Source organism: Phoenix dactylifera, chromosome 14 (genome assembly GCF_051530095.1).
Source record: "Phoenix dactylifera cultivar Ajwa chromosome 14, Ajwa_hap1_PhDact_Kaust_v1.1, whole genome shotgun sequence".
In the NCBI taxonomy this organism is placed as follows: domain Eukaryota; kingdom Viridiplantae; phylum Streptophyta; class Magnoliopsida; order Arecales; family Arecaceae; genus Phoenix; species Phoenix dactylifera.
Window position 1 is genome coordinate 19,390,389 of NC_143203.1, and position 24,476 is coordinate 19,414,864.

Here is a 24,476-nt window from a genome sequence, read left to right on the forward strand (position 1 = left end):
TCGGTGTTAAATGCTTTGGGGATTCTACTCGGAAAATGGTGGTGAAAGTTTCTAAGTGGTAATGACTCTCCCTGATGCTAAGTGATTAAGTATCCATTTTAGAGGAGTCATTAGTCTAATTCTCTCCCTATTGCATCTCATTTGTGGAAGGAGTGATCAAAGCCAAAGAGAGTTTTTTTTGTGTGGTGATTCCTATAATCTTGGAAGTAGAAAATGGATTAAATTCCAGTGAGCTTGTTGGTTGGTGATATTTATTTGAAGGGACTGTATTATTTTTTAAAGTGTGTAATCCTGAAACTTCAGTTGCTGACTGTTTTTCTCTTAATCAAAAAGACTCTTGCTGCTCTTTTAATTCTAGAAGGAAGATGAAGTTAGAAGATTGTAACGAAAATCTCATTCTCCCAGAGATTCTGAACTTTGTTATGCCATCTTCACAGCCCGATATTATAGAGGTATATTTGTTCAAGGAGCACTGCATAGAAAGCGTGTTTTCCTTGGAAAATTTTGTCTATATTTTAGATTTTTTTTTTATTCTAGGAAGTTGTTCTATTTTTTCTTTTGTTTTTCCTAGATTTCCTATGGACTTTGAATCACATATCCAATGTGACCTCATTTTGTGAATTCTTAGTGTGAAGTTGGAATTTGGAAATGGATTTTCGTTCCATTTGGGAGCTGTATGTGCTTGAGAAAAAAATTCTTTTTATGGTTTGTTTGTAAAAAAAAGAGAAAGTTCCCACTATGGATTGTTGGAGCAAAAGGGAGCAAATATTAAATTGGAAGTCTACTTCTAACAATTTAAAGATTATAACACTCACAAGTTGATAATCAATTACTTTCGCAGCTTAACTTATTGCTTCTACTTCTGAGTTAAACTACCATATTAACAAGTATGGCCCTCCTAATATGATTATGATATCATCCCCTTAACCAAAATATGCCTTATTGGTCCAAACCAGATAATATGGGGCATACCGTATTGGTTTAGTATTGGTACTTGGTACGCATGGCATACCGACACTCGGTATGACAAAAAAATTTTGTACTATACTATACCGACATTGTACTAGCATGGCACTGATATGAGTTCTGGTATCTCGATGGCAAACCTTGCCCTCAACACTAGCTTCTTTTTTTTCCTTAGATGAAACCCTTAATACTAGCTATTTGCAGAAAATATTATGCTTAATATCTACTCAGAGCATGAAATATTTTATATATTTCTATTAATCTGCCAATTATAGATTACAATCAGTTAGCATTTGTAAGCCTTATTAGTTGAAGTACTAGAGGCATCTTAATTATTTAAATAATAGAGTTAAAGGGTTATTGCTTATCTCACATGACTTCCTTCTCTTTGCCAACTTCTCTTTTATGTCTCTATTGGCTATACTTATCATGCAAGACCTGTGCGAGCAGCCCTTGAACCAAAAATAATAATAGTAACCTATTCTTACACAAAACTTAACCCCATAGTTGTTAAAGAGGCAAAGTTAGTACAAATAAAACTGGAGGAGAGAATAAGATTGTAGCTCATTAAAAGCAGCTTCTTGCCAATGTTTCAATAGTTTTAGGATTCTTTTAATCATGATCATAGGCACTTCTGCCTCAAAAGAAAAATGGAGAAATTATTCATCAAGTTTTACATTTAATACTGTTAATTTTTTTAATCTTTTTATTGAATCCAGTATTTAGAAAATATAATCCACAGGCCTAAGCGCGCTTACCAAAACACCCTTAGAACTTCGACGTAGTTACCGGCCTGCCCTCCCTCGGATCAAAATCGTGATCAAAAGCAAACCATCTGAAGGTGAGGGTAACAAGGTAATTTCATGTGAACTCCCGCGTCTTTTAATCCATTCCGCGAATCTCTCCCGTCCCTCCAAATTCGCCACCCCTAATAACCCCCTTCTCGATCTTCTCTCCTCCCATTCCTCTCAGTCTCAAACCCTAACCCTAATTTTCCCTCGTCGTTGATCGATCGATCTCGAAAGGGACATTAGGGATATTTCTTTTTCTCCGATCATGGCGTACAGGATGCTGGAGGTGACGCTGATCTCCGCCAACGACCTCAAGGACGTCAACTTCTTCTCCAAGATGCGCGTCTTCGCGATATTGTCCATCGCCGGCGACCGGCGCTCGAGGCAGCGCACGGCCTCCGACAGGTACGGTGGCACCAGCCCCTCCTGGAACACCACCCTCCGCTTCGCCGTCCCCGCCGCCGCCGAAGGCCTCGTCATCCACGTCCTCCTCCGCTCCGAGCGCGCCTTTGGCGACCGCGACGTCGGCGAGGTATTCATCCCCCTCAAGGAGCTCCTCAACGGCGTCGCCTCCGCCGGCGACAGCTCCGTCCACTTCGTCAGTTACCAGGTCCGCAAGCCTTCCTCCGGCAAGCCCAAGGGGGTCCTCAACCTCTCCTACAAATTCGTCGACGCCGCCGCGGCGGCGACACCGGCGCCTCCGCCCGTCGCTCCGTACTCCTTCCCGGCGAACGAGATCAAGTCCGGCGTTCCTTCCACCGCGTGCCTGGCAGTGCCGTCCTACCCGCCGCCAGGGGCGTACGTTTCGCACCCTCCGGCCGGGCCGTACTCGCCCCCAGCGGTGGCATCGGTGGAGTCGAAGCCCGGGAATCCCGCCGGAACTATCGCTGCCCATCCACCTTCGGAGAAGGATGGGAAGGAATCGAAGGTCGGCAAGCCCGTCACCGCCTATCCCGCCGCCGCCCCATCGTACGCGGCTCCAGGAGCGTATCCTCCTCCCGGTGGTTACCCGCCCTACCCGACGCCGTACGGGTATCCGCCGGCGAGGGGTCCGGTGGGGTACGGGTATCCTCCGCCGCCGACAGGGTACGGGTACGGTGCTCCGCCACCGCCGGGATACGGTTACGGAGCTCCAGCGGCCGCGCAGAAGCCGAAGATGGGCAACGGCAACATGGGGCTGGGGATGGGTCTGCTCGGTGGCGCCCTCGGGGGGCTGCTGATCGGAGATATGGTGGTGGACGCCGCAGAGGCCGGCTACGAGACCGGGTTCGGCGACGGCGTCGACTTCTAAGCTAATTTTTATATTTTTTTTTAATAAGTTGTTTATTTATTTATTTATTATTTTTATTGTGAACTACGGATGGAAGGAAGGGATCACAGGGATTATCCTTCTTCTACAGTATTATGTAATTAAATGAATGAATTAATTAATTTTCGTTTGTATTGTTGGAAATTGTCATTAGCTGGTTACCTAGGACGTGTAATTATCATATTTTTGGATTTTTTTTTTAAAGTAGTGTCTAATTTTATTTGTGTTTCATGCAAGATTTTTTTACTTTGTTTAATCTGAGAAAGGAAGGAGTTTATATATTATAATTACTCAAATCCAAATTTACATGCATATATATTAAAGATAATATCAATGATTTGAAAATATTATAGTAATTTTAATAATCATCGTGGTACCTTAATTTATAATTTTAGTGGTATAACGTAGTATTATTGATTTAGTGATGACATGATGTTAACTCGATTAGAAAATAATTTCGAGCTTAAATTTTGAGATTAAATTTGATTTGATTTGTGTGTTATGACTTCAAGTTCGGTTCAAATTTAATTTCAACCCGAACCGAATATAAATCTAATTAATTAGCTTGATAATATCGAAATAAGTTAAAAATGATTTGAGGTTGAGTTATGCTTGGTTAAACATGAATTAAAATCTGATTCAAGCTTGATTTCAAGCTTAGTTCAATGTCGATTTCGAGCTTTGCTCCAGCTTGAATTAATATTTGCTTCATATAGAATAGAAGAAATACACAACTAAACTCTTTACCCATCAACTTATTATATACAATATTGGTACATTAAGTCTTACTAATTCAAGCCTAAAACTACAGTCAATGCAGTAAACCGCAGGTAAATTCATTTGGTAACACAACTTTTTCGTTTTTATTAGGGGGTTCCAAGTTATTCATGCAACTAACATGAATGCAGAAAAGTTCTTTCTGCAAATTATTGTCTGCATCAGTTCACTCTCTAAACATGCATGTTAATTTCTTAGCGCAATTTTATCTCTAAATCTAATACATAAAATGAAGTTTTCATTTACAAAAGAAAGTCGGCCTTGGATAACTTGAATGAGGTTTGATTGTTCCATAATTATTGAAAATAATCTTCTAATTTTCATCGAACAAGGTCATGTCTATAATACCATGGTAATACCTATGGCAGCAGATAGGTCGGGTTGACCCGTGACCCGACCTGACCCGATCCGGTTAAAACCGACCCATTTTAGAGGACCTGTGGGTCCAGGTCGGGTTTTAAAATTGGACCCGTTCCGTTTTTTTGGATCGGGTCTGGGTCAACCCAATCTCGACCCGACCCGTTTTTTTTCGGATCAATTTTAGAGCATTTACCCAACGACCCGATCTGAACCCGGATTTACCCATTTAGACCCACAACCCACAAGCACCCATATGCTCTTGTTCGTTCTCTACCGATTCTTCCTCCCCATTCCACTATAGCCGCTACTAAATTTTCGAAACTCAACCTCGCAGCCGCCAAAGGTGTCGTGCCTCCTTAGAAGCCACATGTCGCCTCTAAAGGACTAGAACCCTTCTTCGCTACGCCATCCTTCTCGACAAGGGCTTCGGCGACGTCCAGTCCTCCTCCACGACCCTTATGGAGGATGACCATGTCATTGAGCAAAACCTTGGCCTCCGCTGCACTTGGATGCATATCGAGGATTTTTCGGGCAACAGAGATCGATGAGGATCATCGGTCGCTAATATGGCTGTTGAACGAGAGGGAAGGAGTCGATGATCACCCATACCAAATTCGCGTGCAAGGATAGTTGCCTTCGTGTCGAGCATTCCAAAGCCATCATTGAAGCCAGAGGGACCAAGCACCTTCATGCTCGTGTATCTGGGGGAACAAGTCCAGATCGATGCGTTGATCCCTACTGTATCTTGTGCTTCATTGCTTAACATGCCGGACAATAAGGAGCTCGTGAGAGCTAAAGTCCTTGTAGTGCCCCAGAAGCGATCCCCGCTGGCTGCTGAAACTAGATGCCTCCTTTCTTGTCTCTCTTGATGCCCTTCACCTCCATGCGGTCTTTGAGAACGGCTCCTCTTCGGATGGCTGATGCTTGAAACATGGCCAATGCTCGGACGACTGTTAAAGAAAGAAAAAAGAAAAAGGAAAAAAATGAAGGAGCAACAAAGGAATGACCATGTTGAGAGAGAGCTGAGATTCCACTTAAAGCAAGCCAGGGAATGGAGATATAGACTTGGAGAGGTGTAAGGAGGGGAGGGAGGTTGCGGCGGATGGGTGAGAGGCAGAGGAGAACGAACCAATCGAGATCTTGCATTTATAGAACTTCTGATGAGATGAACTCCAATAAAATATATTACAAAATTCTTCGTAAAACTTTTTATTAAAATTTTCTATTATAGCTCAGATTCGAATCTGGATCCGGACCCGAGCCCGACCTGAACCCAAACCCGACTCGGACTAGACCGGACCCAAATCCGAAATTTTTGGATCGGGTTTGGATTATACATGGACCCGACCCGATTCGAATGACCACGTTGGGTCAGAAATTGTAGTCGTGGACCCAACCCGATCTTCAGTTGGGTTGAGTATAGATCCAAAATTAAGATCTAAACAAAAAACCGGATTAGGGTCACTCAAGACCCGACCCGACGCGACCCGGCCCATTTGCACCCCTACTAATACCCATCAATCTGACCATTTTATTATTGAGATGGAGGCATTATGCTTATGCTTTCCAGCAATATTCTGTGATGTCCAAAAAATATGGAGTTGAATTCATTCTAAATTTTTCTGCCCTTCGAATTAATCTACCATGATCTAGAATCGCAGCACGACACCGATTTTGTTAGCGATTTCGAGAACGGCATCCAGACATGATGATTTCGTTTGAAAGCTTCAGATGCTGACAAAAACATGAAGTTTATAAGATTTTTTGTTTGTAATCATGGAGATGTTAAGAATTTCCAGAGAGCCCCATGCAAGAGATAGCTTACAATGTTATACAAATGAAATTATGAATTGTTCGCAAAAGTTGCTGATGTGAGAACATGAAACATCAGAGGCAGCTTTTAAGAAGAATAATTGTTGAACGAGAATTCATAATGCAAACTCCAAAAAATTGGGAGGACGACAAATGTTTTAATAATTACTCTAATTGATGATTAACAAGTAAAAAGTGAAAAGGAAAAAAAAAAGAAAATTAAAAAAAAGAAGAAAAAGAGGAGAAAGGAGGATGATACAAAATCACCAGCGTTCTATGAAATGGTTTCCTACTTCCCAAGTATCAAACATCAACATTCATGCTCTATACATCCCTATCTGTCGTCGTAAGCACATCACAAACACCGCAAGGATAAAAGCTCAGAATCTTCAGCTGCATGCGACGTAGGCTATTGGAGAATGCAAGGGCTTCATCCATGTCCCTGAGAGTGCCGGCCAGTGCTTCATCCATCTCTCTGCGGCTTACGTAGTGTGAATTTATCTCAAAAAGGATCCTGTCATGCCTCTCTTGAGACCTCGACACCCTTTCCTCTGCTTGCTCGAGAGCCTCGGTCACGAGCCTCAGTTTCTCCGAAATGATCTGCCGCTGTTGCCATTTCTTCAGCTCTGGCAAGCTGAGCAAGAACAATGAGGAGAGGCCTGCGAGGAAGGAGAGGATGCGAGGCAAACCCATGGATTACTATGAGAGGAAAGGGAGAGGGACTAGAGGAAAGTAGGGGATTCCATGCTTTGGAGTGCAGACAACAACAAGAACGGCTAGGAAGCAGTAAAAGGAATTCTTTGTTAGCATTGGTAGGGGATTTATACAAGAAGCTGGAAAGAGAAATGGGAATCTTCTGTTCCTTGCTTGCCCCATTGAATCGATAAAGGATGGCCTCTTGATTTGAATAGGGAAAGGAGGTCTTTACCAAACACAAGGTTCTTGGCACAACTTTATTCCTTGTGCAATATAATGAGGCAACATTAGCAGCGTTTTTTTTTGGTATGTGTGTGTGTTATAACGGACATTTCATACATTACGAGTACAGATATATCTAATAAAATCAGAAAATAACATACATATAGCAAAACTACAATTACATTGCTTATCCTGTATGAATTATATTCTTAAAGTTCTTGGTCTTAGTCATATACAGAATGGGGGGAATGGAGGAAATTTTTAGTTTTGTTCATTGAATGTGATAGGAATTTTGTGATTGTTGAGGGGTTGGAATTGGTGTTTGTTCCATGGGATTTGCACTTTGGAGACAGGAAGATATGGATAGGAAGTGAGAGAAGTATTGGTGGAGTTAGAAAAAGGAGAGGAGAAGGAGAAACGAGAGCATTGCAGAGCAAAGAGAACGCCTTGGAGAAATAATTTTGCGAAAAAGAAAAAGATATCAAAGGGAAAAAAGTTTGCGCATCCGGGGAATCGAACCCCGGTCAGTACCGTGGGAGGGTACTATGATACCACTACACCAGATGCGCTTCGTGACCCACGAGACATTCTACTATATTTATAGGAGAAACAGTTCATTACTTTATAAATAAGTTGTTTCACTTAAGATGGCATGATTCATTTCGGAGCAGTAGCTCATATGTGTGTCGTTAATTACTGTTGTTTTCCTCAAGAAAGCATGATTTCATTTCAAAGTAGTAGCTCCCAGTGTATATCTATGCTGCCTGTTAAATGATATCGATCCTCTACCTTGCTCTCTTTGAGTTAGAACTAGTGATAACATTGTCGGGGAGTGAGGTCTTGAATTAGTGAAAGCCTAATGATTTATACATAACTTGACTCTAAATGCTTGTTTATATATATATATATATATATATATATATATATATATATATATATATATATATATATATATATATATATATATATATATATATATATATATATATATATATATAGCTCAATTGATAAAGCTCCGTTCCTACAATTGGGTCGTTGTGATTACGAGTTGGATATGTTATGTATAATATATATGTATGTATGGCAACGTGGAAAAGATCATAGTTGCTGAACTATTTGTCCAATATCAGAATTATTCCCTTCTTTTTGAATAATACTTCATGGTCTACCATACTGTAAGGAGACATGAAAAAGTGCAGGCACCAGCGAAACATGAATAGTTGAGTACACAAAGTCTAGAGCTTGCTTGAAGTCAGAGAATTAACTCTATCAGCAAAGATCTCTCTCTCTCTCTCTCTCTCTCTCACACACACACACACACACACGCACGCTATCAAAGTATTGGCCCCATATTGCTGAGTGATGCAACATAGCTTACTGTTCCACGAAAACTAAGTTGTGGTGTTATAACAATCACCAGGCCACTCCACCTTTTGGCATGTATTACGAATAAAAAGAAAAATTTCCTTCAGTGATGCCATGATTTTCTTTTTTTTTTCTGACATAGTGGCGACTCATACTTATTGAGCATGAGTACAACCAAAAATATCAGAAAAGAGAAGTTGGTGAAGAGAGAAAGAAACAAACTCGTAATTCTTCCAAACGATTCCTCCTCAAATGATGCCATGGAACCTTTCACAGTTAAATAATTTGTGCTCAATCTCTCTCGCCTCTCCACATCCCATTGTCGGGTTCAAGCAATAAAGGAGCAGTCATTCTTCATCCCAGGGATTAATGTTTACATTATGATAATTTTGCTGTTAACCTTCCTTTGACTGTGCTCAGATGCTGATGATGCTCTCTAGAGATCTTTTCCTCTTTCCCTTGTCCCACTTCTCTTTTCCTTTTTTTCCCCCTTTTTGTCGCCGGTGCGAGGAGATCTCAGGGCCATCCCTCCCTCGTCTCATCTCCACTCTGAGAAAGAAGAACATGCTTGCAAGTGCACCTCAGGGTATGCATACAAAGCATTCTCTGATTCTGAGTGCAGAATCGTAATAATCCCAATTCTGTTGACTCTGAGTATCACATACATGGGCTGCAAAGATACAACCATAAAATGAGATCATGAGAAAAGCATCAGCCTAACATATGCATAGTCATGTATTTGAGGTGTAAAATATATTAATTGCAATCTTACTTGTCTGTTCCTAATACTCAGTATTGAGATCATCATCATGGTTTAGTGCTTGGCTTTAAAGTTGGCCTCCTAATACCTAGTAATTTCAAAACATCAAAGCTTATAAGTTTCGATATTAATCTTACTACATGAATAATAAATAATATTTATCATTATAATTTTTTCCTTAATAGACATGCACTCGCATTCCTGTGTATGCCTGATTTAGAAATCGTAGTAGGTTAGCATTACTACATTGTCAACAGATTACAATCAGTGACCCCATGAGTAAGATTTCGAATTCTTTACAACATAAAAGATCTGTACAAAAATGAGATATTGTTATGCAAACCCTAGCACAACCTTAACTTGACCCAACTGATAAATATAATTTTCTGATATGTGGCGATATAAATCTCCTTTAAAAGAAGAAAACAGAAACAAACAAAAAGAAAACCACTGTCAAATTAATGTTAACCCCTGTTTTCTCCATGTCGCGAAAGATACAGAAAATAGAAATCAAATTATTAGACATCGGATTTGAAGCCATGGTGGATAACAAATTATCCTATACTACTACAACCATTTCAGAACCCCTTGATGATATTTATTACCATGTGAAATCAGTGCTGACTCCACCAGAAAAGATTTATTATCATTCTTGATTTTCGTACAATCCTATCTTGCAACCCAAATACCATTTATCTCAACAAAAATGCATTCTTTACCATCTCCAAACTGCTATTTCCTCTTATTTTGATGTCAATGCCTCCATGAGATAAACACATGCCTACAAAAACCATCATCTTGCTGCCCAACTTAGTGATGGAGGAAACCTTAAAAACAAAAAAATATGCAGGCCACTGCACGTTGGCAAGGAATGCTGCATGTCTCTGTCCAGTTAATCTTTGGCTTATCCTAAACTTGGAAACATTGTGGAAAGATCAAGGTCTCTTTGAATCATATCTGATGGCTTTATAGGAGAATATCTATTACATAGTCATGATTCTTACATGGCCCACTAGTAGTTCGTTCAATTGTTCAGAAAAATCCCGTGAAATTTCACAGCATCCGAGATTCGACTCTGATACCATAATGAGAGGTTTTTGCAGGTATAACCTCTTGAACTTGCATCAAGTGGTGTTTCTTATTTTATTTTCCCAGTCATCAGGACATGGAGACTGTAAAATTTGATGATGCATTTCTTCACCAGAAGTCCAGAAACTTTCTCAGTTATACAGCTTGGATTAAGTCTTCAGAAAACAGGCTGTCTTGAGGAAATGAATTTTATTAGTAGATGATCACTTCTTTTCTGGCAGCTTCTCTAGCAATTCTGGGATTACGTCAAATAAATCAGCAACGAGCCCATAATCTGCAACCTGCAATTGAAAAAATCACAACTAAACTTAGATAATGATGTCTTGTTGCCTTAAAAGATGTATTAGATTACGATTGCATGGGGCAAGGAATAGGGGAATGATTGTTTGTTCATTGTCCATTTTCTTTTCACAGATCACCCATTACAGAAAATAGTGGGAAAATGAAACAAGTAGGATTTTAACATACAAAGGAACATTTTCAAGCAGTGCTTGGATAAGAGTGCCTAGTGTTAGCCCACTTCCCACAATGACCACCTTTCAAAAAGACTGCCCTTGTTAATATTGTTACCCACTCTACTCAAGATTTCTACTTTCATAAACATTTTTCTATATGGCGATATTAGTAACAAGTGGAAAGCCGGCCATAAAACATTACTGGTTATGTAACAACCCAAGACCTCGACCAAAAGGCTAGCCAAAAAGTTGTGATTTGGGATCCTTGGCCTTGCTTAAGTATCCAAGACCTTCTTGATACACATCTAATGTAGACTAAGCACAACGCCTTCATAAGTCCTCGTACACTCTCCTAGGCCCCAGCACCCTCACCAAACAAGGATCCAATCAGAAGAAGAAATATCATAATGGGCTCATGCTCAGCCATAAGGGCCCATGTTACAGTGTCCCCTAGCCACATGTGGACCGTGGGCCGATACCATTTGTAATGACCCTATGGCCTCTCCAAAAATGCTAGATAAAAATTATAAATTGGGATTTTTGGCTTTACTTAAGTATCTAAGACCTCCCCGACACATGCAATGTGGGACTAACACACGACAACGTAGGTCCTTGCAGATTATATGATATAACCTCATGAAGCAACCATCCAATGTTCCCAAATAGGTAACACTGCACCATGAGAGTGACATCAGAAAATTTGATATATTCCTTTAGTAGTTACTTACTGTATTCTGATATACATGGAATAACAAAGTTTAGGTTGTTGCTCATCCACGGAAAGTTTTACCAAGTCCCTAACAGAATGCCTGGAAATGATTGGACTCCAAACGTGGACACTCTTGAGTTACAAGTCATTTAGACTATTCATGCTACTGCAACAATTGAGTTTGATCCAAAAAAACTTTGTGGCTTTGGTAACTGTCTTGTTGCCAGAAGCCCCATTCTGCTATTTAAAACAATAATTTTGAAAGACCATGCAAGAGGACTCCCATTGCCTTCTATTTCGAAGGAAGAGGATGAAAACACTGTCACAGAAGTTGCTGAAAATTGAGGGAAGGTAATTCTAGAACAATTGAAATCAATAGATCATATATTGGTCTCAGCAACCTTAGATAATGCCAGTTAGCGGCAGATATCTAGGTATCAAGGAACCATGGAAAATAATTAATTAATTGAATGGATCAGTCACCTGAAATATGGGTGCATCTGCATCTTTGTTTATAGCCACAATGACCTTTGAATCTCTCATTCCAGCCAGGTGTTGGATGGCTCCTGAAACCCCAAAAGCCATATACAGTTCTGGAGCAACAATTTTTCCAGTCTGACCAACCTGCAGGTGGCAATTCTCATCACAAAATGATATATATGGTGTTGAGATTATAGCCAGGTAAGAGATTATGATACATAAGAGAGAATAAGTCAATGAAAGCTGAAACTGCAGGCAGCAAATAAGAAAGTCAAAATGCTAAGACACATGACCCAGCTTACCATTCTTTTTTAATTGATAATCCATGATATTAAAGAAGAAAACACATTAACTTGATAATATATGGGTAAAGAGGAGTGAACAAACGGATAGCATTAAAGCAAATCGAAGCTGCCAGTTCAAGTTAGGGTTCCATGGTAGAGCTTGTTTATGAATGTCAATGCAAAAAGTATCACAAATCCTGACTAACATCAAGCAAGTCCTTTTCTGTCCCATACGTCAGTGCTATACACTTAGAGGGAAGTTGGAACTAATTGTGAATTAGTGATAGAACTAGTATGTTCTTGCATAAATGATAATACGTGATCAAATAGACTGACAGTGTACTTGATGGGAGATCAAATGTCATTTTAAAGGCTAGCATACATTTGAGAGACTCATGTTAGTGCATATATTGAGACGATATGAGATGGTATGGGCATGTACAATAAAGATTTGGGGAGACTCTGGTATAGAGAGGTACTTTGGTTTGTATTATAGGTGGTAAGAAAAGGGGGGAAGACCTAAAATAACATTGATGGAGTTATGAGAAAGGATATAAAAAAACCTGAAATAACATCAGAAGTGGCCCTAAATAAAAATACTTGGCAAAAGGATCCATAAAGCTGACTCCATATAGTTGGGAAAAGGCAAAATGGTTGTGGTTATGATTATGTTAGTGCAGATATGTGTAATGTTGAGAGATGTGGTGCATAAGAAAGAAATATGCAATATCCAGACATCCATATAGTACAAACTTCAAAGTGAGTAAAAGTTGGAGACATCCATATATACACGTCCCGTACCACATACCGGCACTGAATCGGTACAGTGCGGTACGTTCCGTACCGTCCGGTTCAGTATAGTATGGCGTACCTTCAAGGGAGATCTATGGACACTGTTTGCAAATACATGAGAAGGTAAATCCTCCAAAGCTTGGTGAAAGATGGCATCCAAAAATAGACGCCGGTCAAATAGTATAATTTCATCTCTACTAGCAGTTCATAGAACTAGATCCTTACAGGCTAAAAAGTTGAGCAGAATGACATATTAATGCCAATGCATGCAATCTTTTCAATTACATAAGATAATTTGATCCTATTAAGAATATAACATTATATTCATGGTTTATGAGACTTAGCTCCATTGTACACAGATCTAATCAACCATAGGTTATGACTAAACCCATATTGCTACATTAATCCAACTGTAAACTCTCATGTAGTCCATAAAAAAGATCATGCACAATTCATGTTCCCATCAAATAAAACATTCTCACGCTTTTTTATTAATCCCATACAAGTTAAAAAGCTTGGTTTTCTTTAAATTTGAAATAATATCTATATTAAAAAGGTCAAGTTTTTCCTTGCATCTATCCAGATCACCACAACAAATTTACACTATAATGAAGCCTGTTCTTTAAACATAATGGATTCCACAGAACCTAATGGAGAAGAAGTTTCTTTATAAATAAATATTTTGGGGCTATTGCTATGACCTACTTATTTTAAGAAGCATAGCTTTCGCATAAATTCAATTCTTCTATATGAAAATATTACAAATATTGATATTCATGTCAAAGTTGTCGCAATAGAAAATATACATGCAAAAGAGAAAGGCTTATTCCAATAAACAAGTCAAAATGCCCATGAGTTTACTGTTTGAGTGGCTAGCTATTGTCATAAATACTTTTATGTATTTTCCCATGTAAAAATGGAAGGCCATTTTCATACCACCTTTTACAAGATTATGGTTTGCTATACCAACCTGTACCACCCGGTATGGGCATACCATACCATATGGCAAAGGGGCACCATACAATACTATACTAGCACATGGTATAACTGTTGTCTCACCTCCGGTAGCATACCATGTGCCAGTATCAGGTGTACCGTACCAATCCATAGCCATGCAGTGCTGGTAAGATACTAGTATGGTGACCGCTAGTAACGCAAACCTTGAATCCAATAGATTATAGGAAAAAGACTTATACAGACTTGGAGATTCAATGTATTTATACGTAACCAGAATGAAGCTTGAATAGAAGAAATAGCATAAATTCCTGTTCGGAATCAGTCTTCAATAGTATTATAAAATTGAGTGATTTTTTTCCCTAAAGTGTTACCTGGAGATCATTTGGCACAAATCCTGCATCCACAGCAGCTCGAGTGGCCCCAACTACACAATAGAAAAATAGAAATCAGTAATATTACAAAACATGGACAAAATTAAGGTATCAAACTAAACTACGAAAATGATAAACCATGAAATACGCTTCTATACATTTATGAATTCAAGTTAGCACTGACTGTTTTATCTTTCGAGGAAAAAGTAACATGCTTGCCAAGTACTAATTGGCATATAGATCACTTGCCCATCAATTCCAGTAAGATAGACAAAAGTGTCCATGTAAATGTGATCAGCGATCTTATATTATATAATCAGATCTACCACAAAAGCTTGTTCTTTGCTATGTCAGCTCTCCAATGTCGTTTATATAGGTGAAAGTCTCAATTGCACTTATTGATGTCACTTCTAGTGCAACGATATTCAACTCAATGCAAGAGAGCCTCCTCTTATATATAGTACCAAGAATGTCTACAATGCCTAGGAAAATAAGCAATGGGGCAGAATTCAAAAACAGAACTTAAAGCAACGCTATGAGAGAATATATCAGAAGCAAAAAACAAATATGTGAAACAGGAAATAGATAGAACTTGGTTATCTTATGCGGGCAAAAGGGTTGCTATGTACAATTTATTCATGTTGGGTTTATATTTTGTGTCATTGCCACATTTCTAGAACCCCTAGTTTAAGTCTCAGTTTTGAATGGAAGAAAGAAACTTATCCAAACCTGAATATTCACTTACTTAAGGAATGTACTATTTCCTGTATGTCATGGATCAACAAATAGAATTTGGTGAAAATTATGCATCCTTTTATTTTTCTTGTCTTTTAAAGCCATAATATGCATTAAATTACCTTTTTATGTTGTGCTATATTAGGTTGACAGAAGAATGTTAACTCATTTTTTTCCTCTGTTGAATATTACCTGTTAAAAAGCATCATTTAACTAATGGAGATGATTTATTGCCACCTTTAGGAATTCAATTAGCCTCCTAGATTGCAAAGAAAATAGCTTCTTCTCTTATTGATGTCAACAGTTGTTTTATCTTATTTGATCTGAGTTGACCAGCCCAGACATCCTGAAAATATACATATAAATTTTTCTCCTTGATTAGATTCTAAAAGATTCTGGTCATCCTGAGCTTGTCAAGTCTACATTTGATAAATCTTTTTCATATGCTGTTCAGACTTCAGGATCCTTCACTGAAGGATTTCAAGTCGACTTAAATGAAACTCCATCAACAATAACAGCAATTCCAGAACAACGAACAAGATTATAGCAAAAGAGTGATGAATTGTTCTAAAAATATTAAATGATCTCTGGTGAAACAAAAGTTACCTTCCTACAAGCAAAGAGAACGGACCTTTTTGCAAATATATCAAGATGAAAGTTCATAATTAAGGAAAAAAATCCAACAAAAGAAAAGGGAAAAATTTAAACAACACTGCATACTTAGTGGAGATCAACTTGAACTACAACGACATCATATCAAAGAAAGGCCGCATAAAATCAGATTAAAAGAGCAATACAGGGGGCAAAATAAACAACTAAAGGCATAAAAATTGCATGAGATGAATGATAATCTTGCCAAATTGGCTAAAATAATTATGCTATGAAGATGATCTTAACCTGTATATCAAGACATCCAATGATGGCATGCTACTTTACAATAGAAAGAGAAAAAAAAAATTGTTCTTTCTTTTCAAGGAATATCTTGTGAGTGCAATGATATATATAATAGTACAAACCTGCCGCACCAAGCTTTTCAGCAAGTTTCTCTAATAATTTGAAGTTCTCGGCACTTTTCAACCCTCGGCCCCCTGTGACCACAACATGGGCATTTCCTAGATCTGGTCGTTCTGTATCCTGAGATGCAAGTTTCAACCACCGAGACTTCCCAAAGGATTCTGCATACAGGAAATGGCACAGGAAAATCAAGTGAAATTAATAAAAAGTTTAAGTTTCAACATATAAGATTGTTGAATCAACTCTTCCACTTGTGTTCACACTTCTTTATTAAACAATCATCTGCTATTGATGTAGTGCAAAAAGAAAGATGTCTATAAGCACCAAATGGGAATAAAAAAAATGGAGAAATTCAATTTTAGTCATATAATGCCAGGCCTTGATAAGGAGGGCTTCGGCATCATTATAGATTCATAGAGAGAAAAAGGATGTCCATCAAGGCTTTGATGAAAGTGGGAAAAAGGAGTGAATGCTCTAAATGAGGTATCGAATGAAAATAAATTGGAAGAACAACTAAAATGGTCTGGAAAAGTTAAATGAAAGCCAGCCTTTGATTACAAGGGCTGGGAGCTTCAACAGAGCGAGCGAGTGAGCGAGAGAGAGAGAGAGAGGACACTACACAAAGATTTGCATGAAGAAGGGAAACATGAGTCAGGAAGCTCAAAGAGGATGATAGGATCTTCGAAATCGAAAAGGACCTTTTATCGCACATAATCTTTTTTCCAAGCAAAATAATGCACATTGATTTTCCTAGACATGAAGCTCCCATTTGTAACATCATATCAAATTTCAAATGCAAAGTGATTCAGCAGTAGAACTGGCGAACTTCTTCTGAACCATTATGACAATCAATTTAAAAATCATCAATCCTGATATATAAAAGTTACATATGTCGATTTCTCAAAAAGAAAAATATGGTAAGGACTAAACGGACCTTCATTAAAGGTTGAGAGATCAACCTGAGAGATAGTTGCCGCATCAGATTTTGGCTCAGCTAAATCCGAATGCAGAGGAAATGATGTGGACCTAATGGTCATCATGCAAGGATCCTTGCCAACATAACGAACAGTACAAAGAGCATTTCCAGCATATATTGGCCTGAAATTATAAGAGTGCATACCCCATCAAAATTAAATGCTTATCAGTAACCTCATCTATTGAAACAATACTCAGAACTCAAAAGAGGAAATGACCACTAATATCAAGATAGGACCTCCAGCTTTGAAGAATAGAGGCTTTTATAGAGTAGTTTGTGTCTGCAGCCAAACATATTGCACATGGATACACCTCGGATGCAGACATATATTTCTTTTCAGCACCCATATTTTCAGGAAAAATGTGGTATTGGACACTGAGAATAATCAATTCATCCAAGACACATCCCAAATAGTTTAGGGGTTCATGGGTTACAGGTTGAACTGTGCCATGCAAAAAAAACATCCAGAACACAACAATTAATGCAAAAAAAAAAAAAAAAAAAACTTCCTTTAGTCATCATCATGTCTTCCCTAACCAAGAGTAAGAGAGCCTATAGAAAGAGAATAAGGAAACTTGGAATAATAGAATTATTGACAAATTAAACACACAAAGTTAATATTTATCACATATTATACATATTATAATGTCAAGAAGTATCTATTTATTCCCGTACCCCTCCAATATCAGTATCTAATTTTTTTCATGTCTTGTGATGTCAGTATATCTGAATCCATGCTTCATAGGCCCCTAGGAAACATCTAAGGGCAACCGTCTACAGGAGAATGGCTCCGCTAAAAGAAGCCTATGCATGACAAGAAAAACTCATCAAATGGGAAATGCAGTACAACCGACATTGCAGACTTTGTAATATCGTAAAAGTAAGAGCTCTGTCAGATACTGTAAGTTGGACTTCAAAAACTGCACCATAAAATTTCATCGAGTTACACGAGAAAGATGTGCAGAAGTGTACCTTACAAACAAATGTGGCTCAGATATTTCAGTGATGTCTGTAACAGGTGAAACATCAAGCAGAGCTGCAGCACGTGGTAGAATATTCTTCCCAAATGAATTTGAAGCAGTAATTATGTGTGAATAACCACCTTTTTGTTGAACCAGATGAACAAGTTCAGCCCAAGTTTCAGCTAGTGGATGCATCAATATATCTGCATCAGCAACAAGCACCTGCAACACAATCAATAGCTAATTAATAAATACCTTGTTATCAGTAAAGGAAATGTCTAGATAATCAATTCAACAATATCAAGTTTGGTTTAAAAAAAGATAAAATTCTTTTAGGAGTCCTCAATTGAGAAGTTGAGATGAGAAGAGGTAGGTCTTGGAAGGTCATATAAGCCTTCAAACAAGTAGGAATAAAAACTAAAGGTGTTGATATACACTGCATAATAATTGATCCTTCACAACTTAATGCCCAACCACGAGTCATACAAGTTGGAACAAATAATTGAATCCAAGGTTGAGAGTTCGGGTTTCTTAATGAATTAGAAACTCAGATGGTCAAGCATTCCTGGCACTGCTACACATGTGAACACTCAACAGTTTGCAAGCTTTACATTACACCAAGCAGAGGCCATATGATCTTTATTAAATTATGCAGCACATAGTCTAACTGGTAATACATTTTATGCATGCAATCATACATATATATATCATGACCTTTAAAGCACGGATATCCCACCATGTCAGGATTTATAGTGGGTCCTGTTTCCCTTTTTTCTTCATGTGACAACAAATTTAGGGAAGTGGTTGCCTAAAGAATTTTTAGGACTTTAAAAAGATTTCTACTTAACCTACTTCTACTGAAAAAACATGGAGGACAAGAAGTCAATTGTTTAAAATTTAAATAATAATAGTGCACATAAAGCATCATAGTTTAATTCTGAAGATATCTTTTATATATACATATACATGTAGATTAAAAGATATATACATGCACATGTGTGTGTGTCTACATGGACAGGCCCTCTGTCCTAGCAAGAGCAGAGTCTTGGTCGACATTTAGATAGCAAGAAGGTGCAGCAAAGTCTGGGGAAGGGATCCATAAAGGTTATGCATATACCAACCATGAAAGGTTTAAGCACAAGTAAGGGACATAAAGAAAAGTAGAAAGATGTCACTACAGTTTGAGGTATTTGAAGTTTCAATGCATTGCGAAAGAGGACCTAACTTCTCAGTTGGTGCTTTTAGTTGCTATTGTAGTCTCATGGAAAGACAAGTTATGAGTTTGGTTGCTACTTTAAAGCAACAAATTTTAATCAAAGCTCTAGCCTCCAAGTATTACTGTTTTTCAAGTGATTTTTGAGTTCTGCTGATTGACTGACCTTTTGTTTCCTTGCACTGTTTTTTCAGATCATCTCCTCTTTTTTACCCAGCTGCTTGATCTGTGGGAGTCTCACTGCAAATTCATACAAGCATACCACGTGTTTGATATGGACTCATTTGAAGGAACTTTTGAGGGCTCATCATCAGTTTTATTGATCGTGGTACATCAAGTAAAACAATTCCATAAGTAATTTACCAATCATCATAATTGAGAACCAGACAAATAACTAGTTACACAAAAAATTAGCGATCCAATGATTTCAACTATCGATGAAACTCCAATAACAACAGTGTTAAACTATGATTCTTTTCATATAATTAACTTGAAGCTTTAGAATAGCAACCAGATCTTTCATAACAGTATTCAAGCTTCCTTTGTGGGATCAGGTCATCTGGTTAGGATGTGCATCTAAGACCCATAGGCTTGAGATTCAAATCTCTGCTACGAAAAGAGGAAGTGTCAGAGTAATAGGTAAATTAAATGTGTCTAAGAAGAGATAAAACACACTGGTTGGATTTTCTACAACCCTTTTGCTGGACATTTAGGGTCTACTCGTTGCAAGTCATAGCCTTCCATTTTAGTAGACTTCCCTGATGTTGTACAAGTTTTTATGCTCGGTAACTTTCCTTCTATTAGTGTATGGCACTTACCCATACAAAACTTCAGAAGACAACCATCACCATCCTCTCTTTCAACAAGCCTAGACACGGGCTGCACCCACACCTGTTGGATGTGAGTCGCCGTTGTACCAAAAAAAATAAAAAACAAGCCTAGACATGCGATGATGCCAAATGCCTTCATTCACATTGTTCTAGGACTCACTTTGCTGCAGTAGTCAAGACCAAAACGACTTTTATTTCATGAACTGCCTGGTCTACCTTGTTTACATGTGACTTAGCGATCAGTGTAATTCGCTAGCCTCTTCACCAGAAATGTCTATGTTTTGTCAACACCATTTTACAAGGATTCCTTCATGAATCAAGTTACACAATGTGACTACTATCTAACTACCTTCAGTGCTGTGTGCAACTTCTATATTTATCGATGATGCTTAATGCAGCATTCTAGATACTATCCCAGCTAAACTACAAACAAGCCTTGCTAAGAATATAGCTCTTTCATGCATTCTACCCAACAAGAATATTCATAGTGTTTCTTACAAATTTTATAAATGGTGCTTAATGTAGCATTCTAGATACTATATCAGCACAGCTACAAACAAGCCTCACTATGAATATAGCACCTCCATGCATTCATCCCAACAAGCACATTTCTACTGTTTCTTAAGTAGATTTGTATATCAAGAACATGTTTTTGTAATCTGGCAAGTTGGATTTAGGAAAAGAATAGGAATTGTTGCTTGTTGGTTCTTGCAAGTTTTGATTTGTAAACTAAAAGGAGCTTAGAAGTATGATGTCAATGCAAACATCAATGTATGTCCAGCATCAGTGTCAAGAACATATCGAAGATTTTTTTTTTTTTTGGAAAAAAAAGGAAGATGTCAGATAATGCATAACATCAGTAGGTATTTAAAGAAGTAAAGCTAAGCACCAACCAAATCTTATTAGTACATGTACTTATATAAGTTTGATCTAAAAATTTAAAAGTTAGTTTTATTCAACTTATTTTCATTCATTGCAGCCTTCTTAATCTTATTCCTGGTAAAAATTATGTGCTTTTGCCAATATAGACAGCACCTACTGGGCTTGGGAACCAACAAATGGATGCTTCAAGTAATTTTTACACTCTTGTCAATGCCAAACAGAAGATTGAAAAGAAGCTTTCCAGCATTGTTTCACAAATGATCTATTGCTTCCTACTCTTGCAAGCACGAAATTCTCAGTCTTCCTCTCTTTCCTGCAAAGGCTTTGCCATTCTATTGAAACCCTAATTCAGATGAGATTCATATACAGAACAGGCTTGACACAACTGGAAATAATAACTCAGTGCCACCTATCATTAGCATTACAAGTCAAGACTTGTATGCTGATACTCAATTACACAAATAATGGAATGAGTCCTTGCAACATCAATACTTAAAACTTTCTACATCTAAGAAAGAGTAAGAAAACTTTTATTATGATATAAGTAACCTTGATATGGGACTATAATTAAAGATCAAAGAAAATTAGTACCTGGGAAATCAAAGGATGACTTGATGCAGCGTGCAAAGCAGCTTTTCCAAGGTTCGGACCTGACCCACCCAAGAGAACAGAAATAGAATTTTCTCTACTAATAGCTACTGCAGCTTCTACTGCACTCAAAGATGATGGTTTTATAGATCCACCGTCATGTTCAGCTACAACCAACGTGCTAATCTAACAATGCCACAAAATAAACAACACATATTCGAATTATCAGTGAAGTATCAAACAAAGATAATTGAAAATGATATACATTTAATCCAAGCATATATAAAGTATGATCATAAACCACGATTGTAATAAGACAGACCTCAGAAAAAGCTAAGTGGCATGATAGTCCAAGTGATATGTAAATCTTGAATGCGGGTAGAGTAACTAATGGGAGGCATTGCAAGCAAATAAAATAACTATGTCAGGCTTGAATTTACTATAGCATGAGGTTGTTTCATAAGCTCTCAATAAAAAGAATATGATTTGTGGTTTTGTAAATTCATTGATGATAATTTAAAAGAAGTATATGCTTTTCACATTAAGAGCTCCAGTTCTCCAAATCCAAAACATTGCAAAGATTCAACCAACTTCCCCTTTCACAATAAGCTGCGCAAATTGCACTGGAATTGTTGTAGACAAGGCAAGCTAAGTTAATTGAATTCATTCAAAATGGATCTGGAAGCCTCCATCACGAACCATATCTTTTTCGAGAAAACATCTTAAAGTGAGCTAAAATCCTCTTGCAATTAAGTCGCTTGCTCCGTGAAGGCTTGTCTTGACAAAGGTGAAAAATTAAGGGTTTCCGACCTATCTCGTATCATAAACCTGAAAATTTTCTCGCGAATGAATTTCAAAGATGTTTTATCCAGCCAAATAGCATGAGTTTTTTACCAAATGAATTAAATGTTCATACTTAAATATGTATCCAACCTCAAGAAAAATGGTAACTCGATAATTTAATCCATATCTAGGGATTTCAAGTCCTCGATCAGTCGAGCTTCTTCCTATGGGAAGCACCTGTCATCACTATTTCCCATATGTAAATATGATATCACATGGACAACAGAGTTTGACATCCAAAAAGGGCCTTCTTATGCAACATAACACTGGTTTGTACCCACAGCACCCTTTCCAATCCATGCAACTGAAAGCGCTCCTCAGATTCCCTGGTCCATCGACAAAAGTTGGAACACAAAACAACCTTTGAATCTGCAATTCCAAGCTTCAACCACCAAGTAGATCTTGAACCCATTGGCAACAAATTTAAAATTCGATTTGATCACCAGCCCGCAAGTCTTGTTCATCAATTAACCAACAAAAAGCACTCAGCGGCTGTAGAATTCAATCGATTAGGACTTTTACAGATTGTAGCTACAACATTGGCCTTGGAGTGGATTAAAAAAAATAATAATAAGACGATGACTAAAATAAAATCAAAGTTATTCTGTAAAAATGATAAACAGCAAGAATAATATTACATCCATGGATAGCATCCCATGTGCCATCAAAATTTAGAAAATGCTCGAACAATTATTGGGGAAAACTTCCAAGAGTTATCGAAATGTTATAGAAGTACATGAAGAGTTCGAGGGCACTTACGAATCTGGAAACGGCGCAGCGAATTGGGACTCGGGGTGGCGAGAACGAAGAAAAGGAGCGATTCCTTAGAGCTCGGAGCATCGCGATAGCTGCCATCCTCTCTAAACCCTCGTTCTGGGAACTCCTTTTGATCGGCGAAGAAGATGGGTTGTTTTCTCTTTAATTTTGCGCGTAAAATTGTTCGGAGATTGATCGGATGCAGCCTCGGCTGACGCGTCTAGCACCGTGCGATTCAGCGTCGTTGCTCGCTACGAGCGAAACGTCTTATCCAAAAAAAACGAAAAAAAAAACGCCAAACGAGCTCGGATCTCTTTGCCCTTCGTTTGTTTTTTTTTTTTTTTTTTTTTTTTTTTTTTTTTGCTAAACCGGGCGATCTATACAACACGTGTACGGATACACCCAATAAAATCGGAAAACAAGACATCCCGGAGCTCCCGAGGCAGCTCCCCGTCCCCAGCCCATAAGGTGCTCCCGGCATGGTTGGCCACATACGTGGCCACCCAATCCGCAGCCCCATTAGCTTCTCGAAACACATGCTTCGCCTGGACCACCCCTCCGTCCCTCGTCATCAACCCGATATCGCGGACCAAGGGATGGTCGGCAGCATCGGCTCTCAGACCCCCCTAGATCCAACTAATGACCGTAGCCGAGTCACCCTCCAAGATGACAGATCTAGCTGAGAGCACATGCTGAGCGTGTCGAAGACCCGAGCTATGCCTTAACTGCGAATGTTAGGCTTGGTTCATTTTTATAAGTCCACAAGAATAATGCCAACATTTTTTGTTTTTTTCCTATGCGTATGCACTACTGCAGTGTGAAGACTTTGCGAGTGTTATCTTTAAATTTCTCTTTAAGAGAGATCTATTAAATTATCACTACAGCCAATAATTCTATAAATCTCTACGAGTAGCAGCGACGGTGACAATGATAATAATGTAGTGGTAATAGCTCGCTTTCTCCGTATCATCGATAGCATCTTATACGGTGTTCTCTATGATTGCTAGCCACTCCATACCTTGTTACTGACCTAATCATCGAATTTCTTTTTCATATTTTTTACACTTGCTAAACCTTAATCCCCATAGTTCTGTTGGCTTCTAGTCATCGGATTTGCCAAAAGTATGCCCTCTTTATAGGAACCATATTTTTCGATCACTGAATTCGTCAAATTTATTCGATTCATTGTAGATTTTTGTTGTTACTATGATTTTTTTTTCTTTATTGGTGTTCAAATGAGACCATATCTTTTAGTCCTTCCTTTATAGTATTTATTTTTTGTATTTTTTATTTTATTTTTTAAGTAGAAATGGATGGTGTTGATAATTCATTTGATTAAGCCATGATAATTGGAAAACAATAAACAATTGATGATGCTAATGTGCACTAGAAATACTTTCTGTTTCATTTTATTACCTAATTAACTATAATTACTACTTGTCAATTTGCATTTAATTGATGGTCTACCATTTGGTATGTTTA

General features: G+C 38.2%; 2 protein-coding genes and 1 non-coding gene across 3 annotated transcripts; 1 reads left to right on the forward strand and 2 right to left on the reverse strand.

Annotated features, from left to right (window-relative positions):
• The first annotated feature begins 1,901 nt into the window (after window positions 1–1,901).
• Window positions 1,902–3,251, forward strand: LOC103715108 (uncharacterized). Its single transcript, XM_008802639.5, has one exon. The coding sequence runs from the start codon at window positions 2,023–2,025 to the stop codon at window positions 3,046–3,048; it is 1,026 nt and encodes a 341-aa protein (XP_008800861.4). The 5' UTR covers window positions 1,902–2,022; the 3' UTR covers window positions 3,049–3,251.
• Window positions 3,252–7,431: 4,180 nt separating this feature from the next.
• On the reverse strand, window positions 7,432–7,502 carry TRNAG-CCC (transfer RNA glycine (anticodon CCC)). The gene has a single exon. It is a non-coding gene; the product is annotated as a tRNA-Gly (tRNA).
• A 2,132-nt stretch (window positions 7,503–9,634) lies between these two features.
• On the reverse strand, window positions 9,635–23,323 carry ETFALPHA (electron transfer flavoprotein alpha). The gene is made up of 8 exons (XM_008802637.6): window positions 22,998–23,323; window positions 21,399–21,581; window positions 17,893–18,104; window positions 16,879–17,042; window positions 15,947–16,105; window positions 14,196–14,248; window positions 11,795–11,935; window positions 9,635–10,428 (listed from the first exon to the last, which is right to left on the reverse strand). Exons 1-8 carry the CDS (start codon window positions 23,091–23,093, stop codon window positions 10,351–10,353), a joined length of 1,086 nt encoding a protein of 361 aa, XP_008800859.3. The 5' UTR covers window positions 23,094–23,323; the 3' UTR covers window positions 9,635–10,350.
• Between the last annotated feature and the right edge of the window lie 1,153 nt (window positions 23,324–24,476).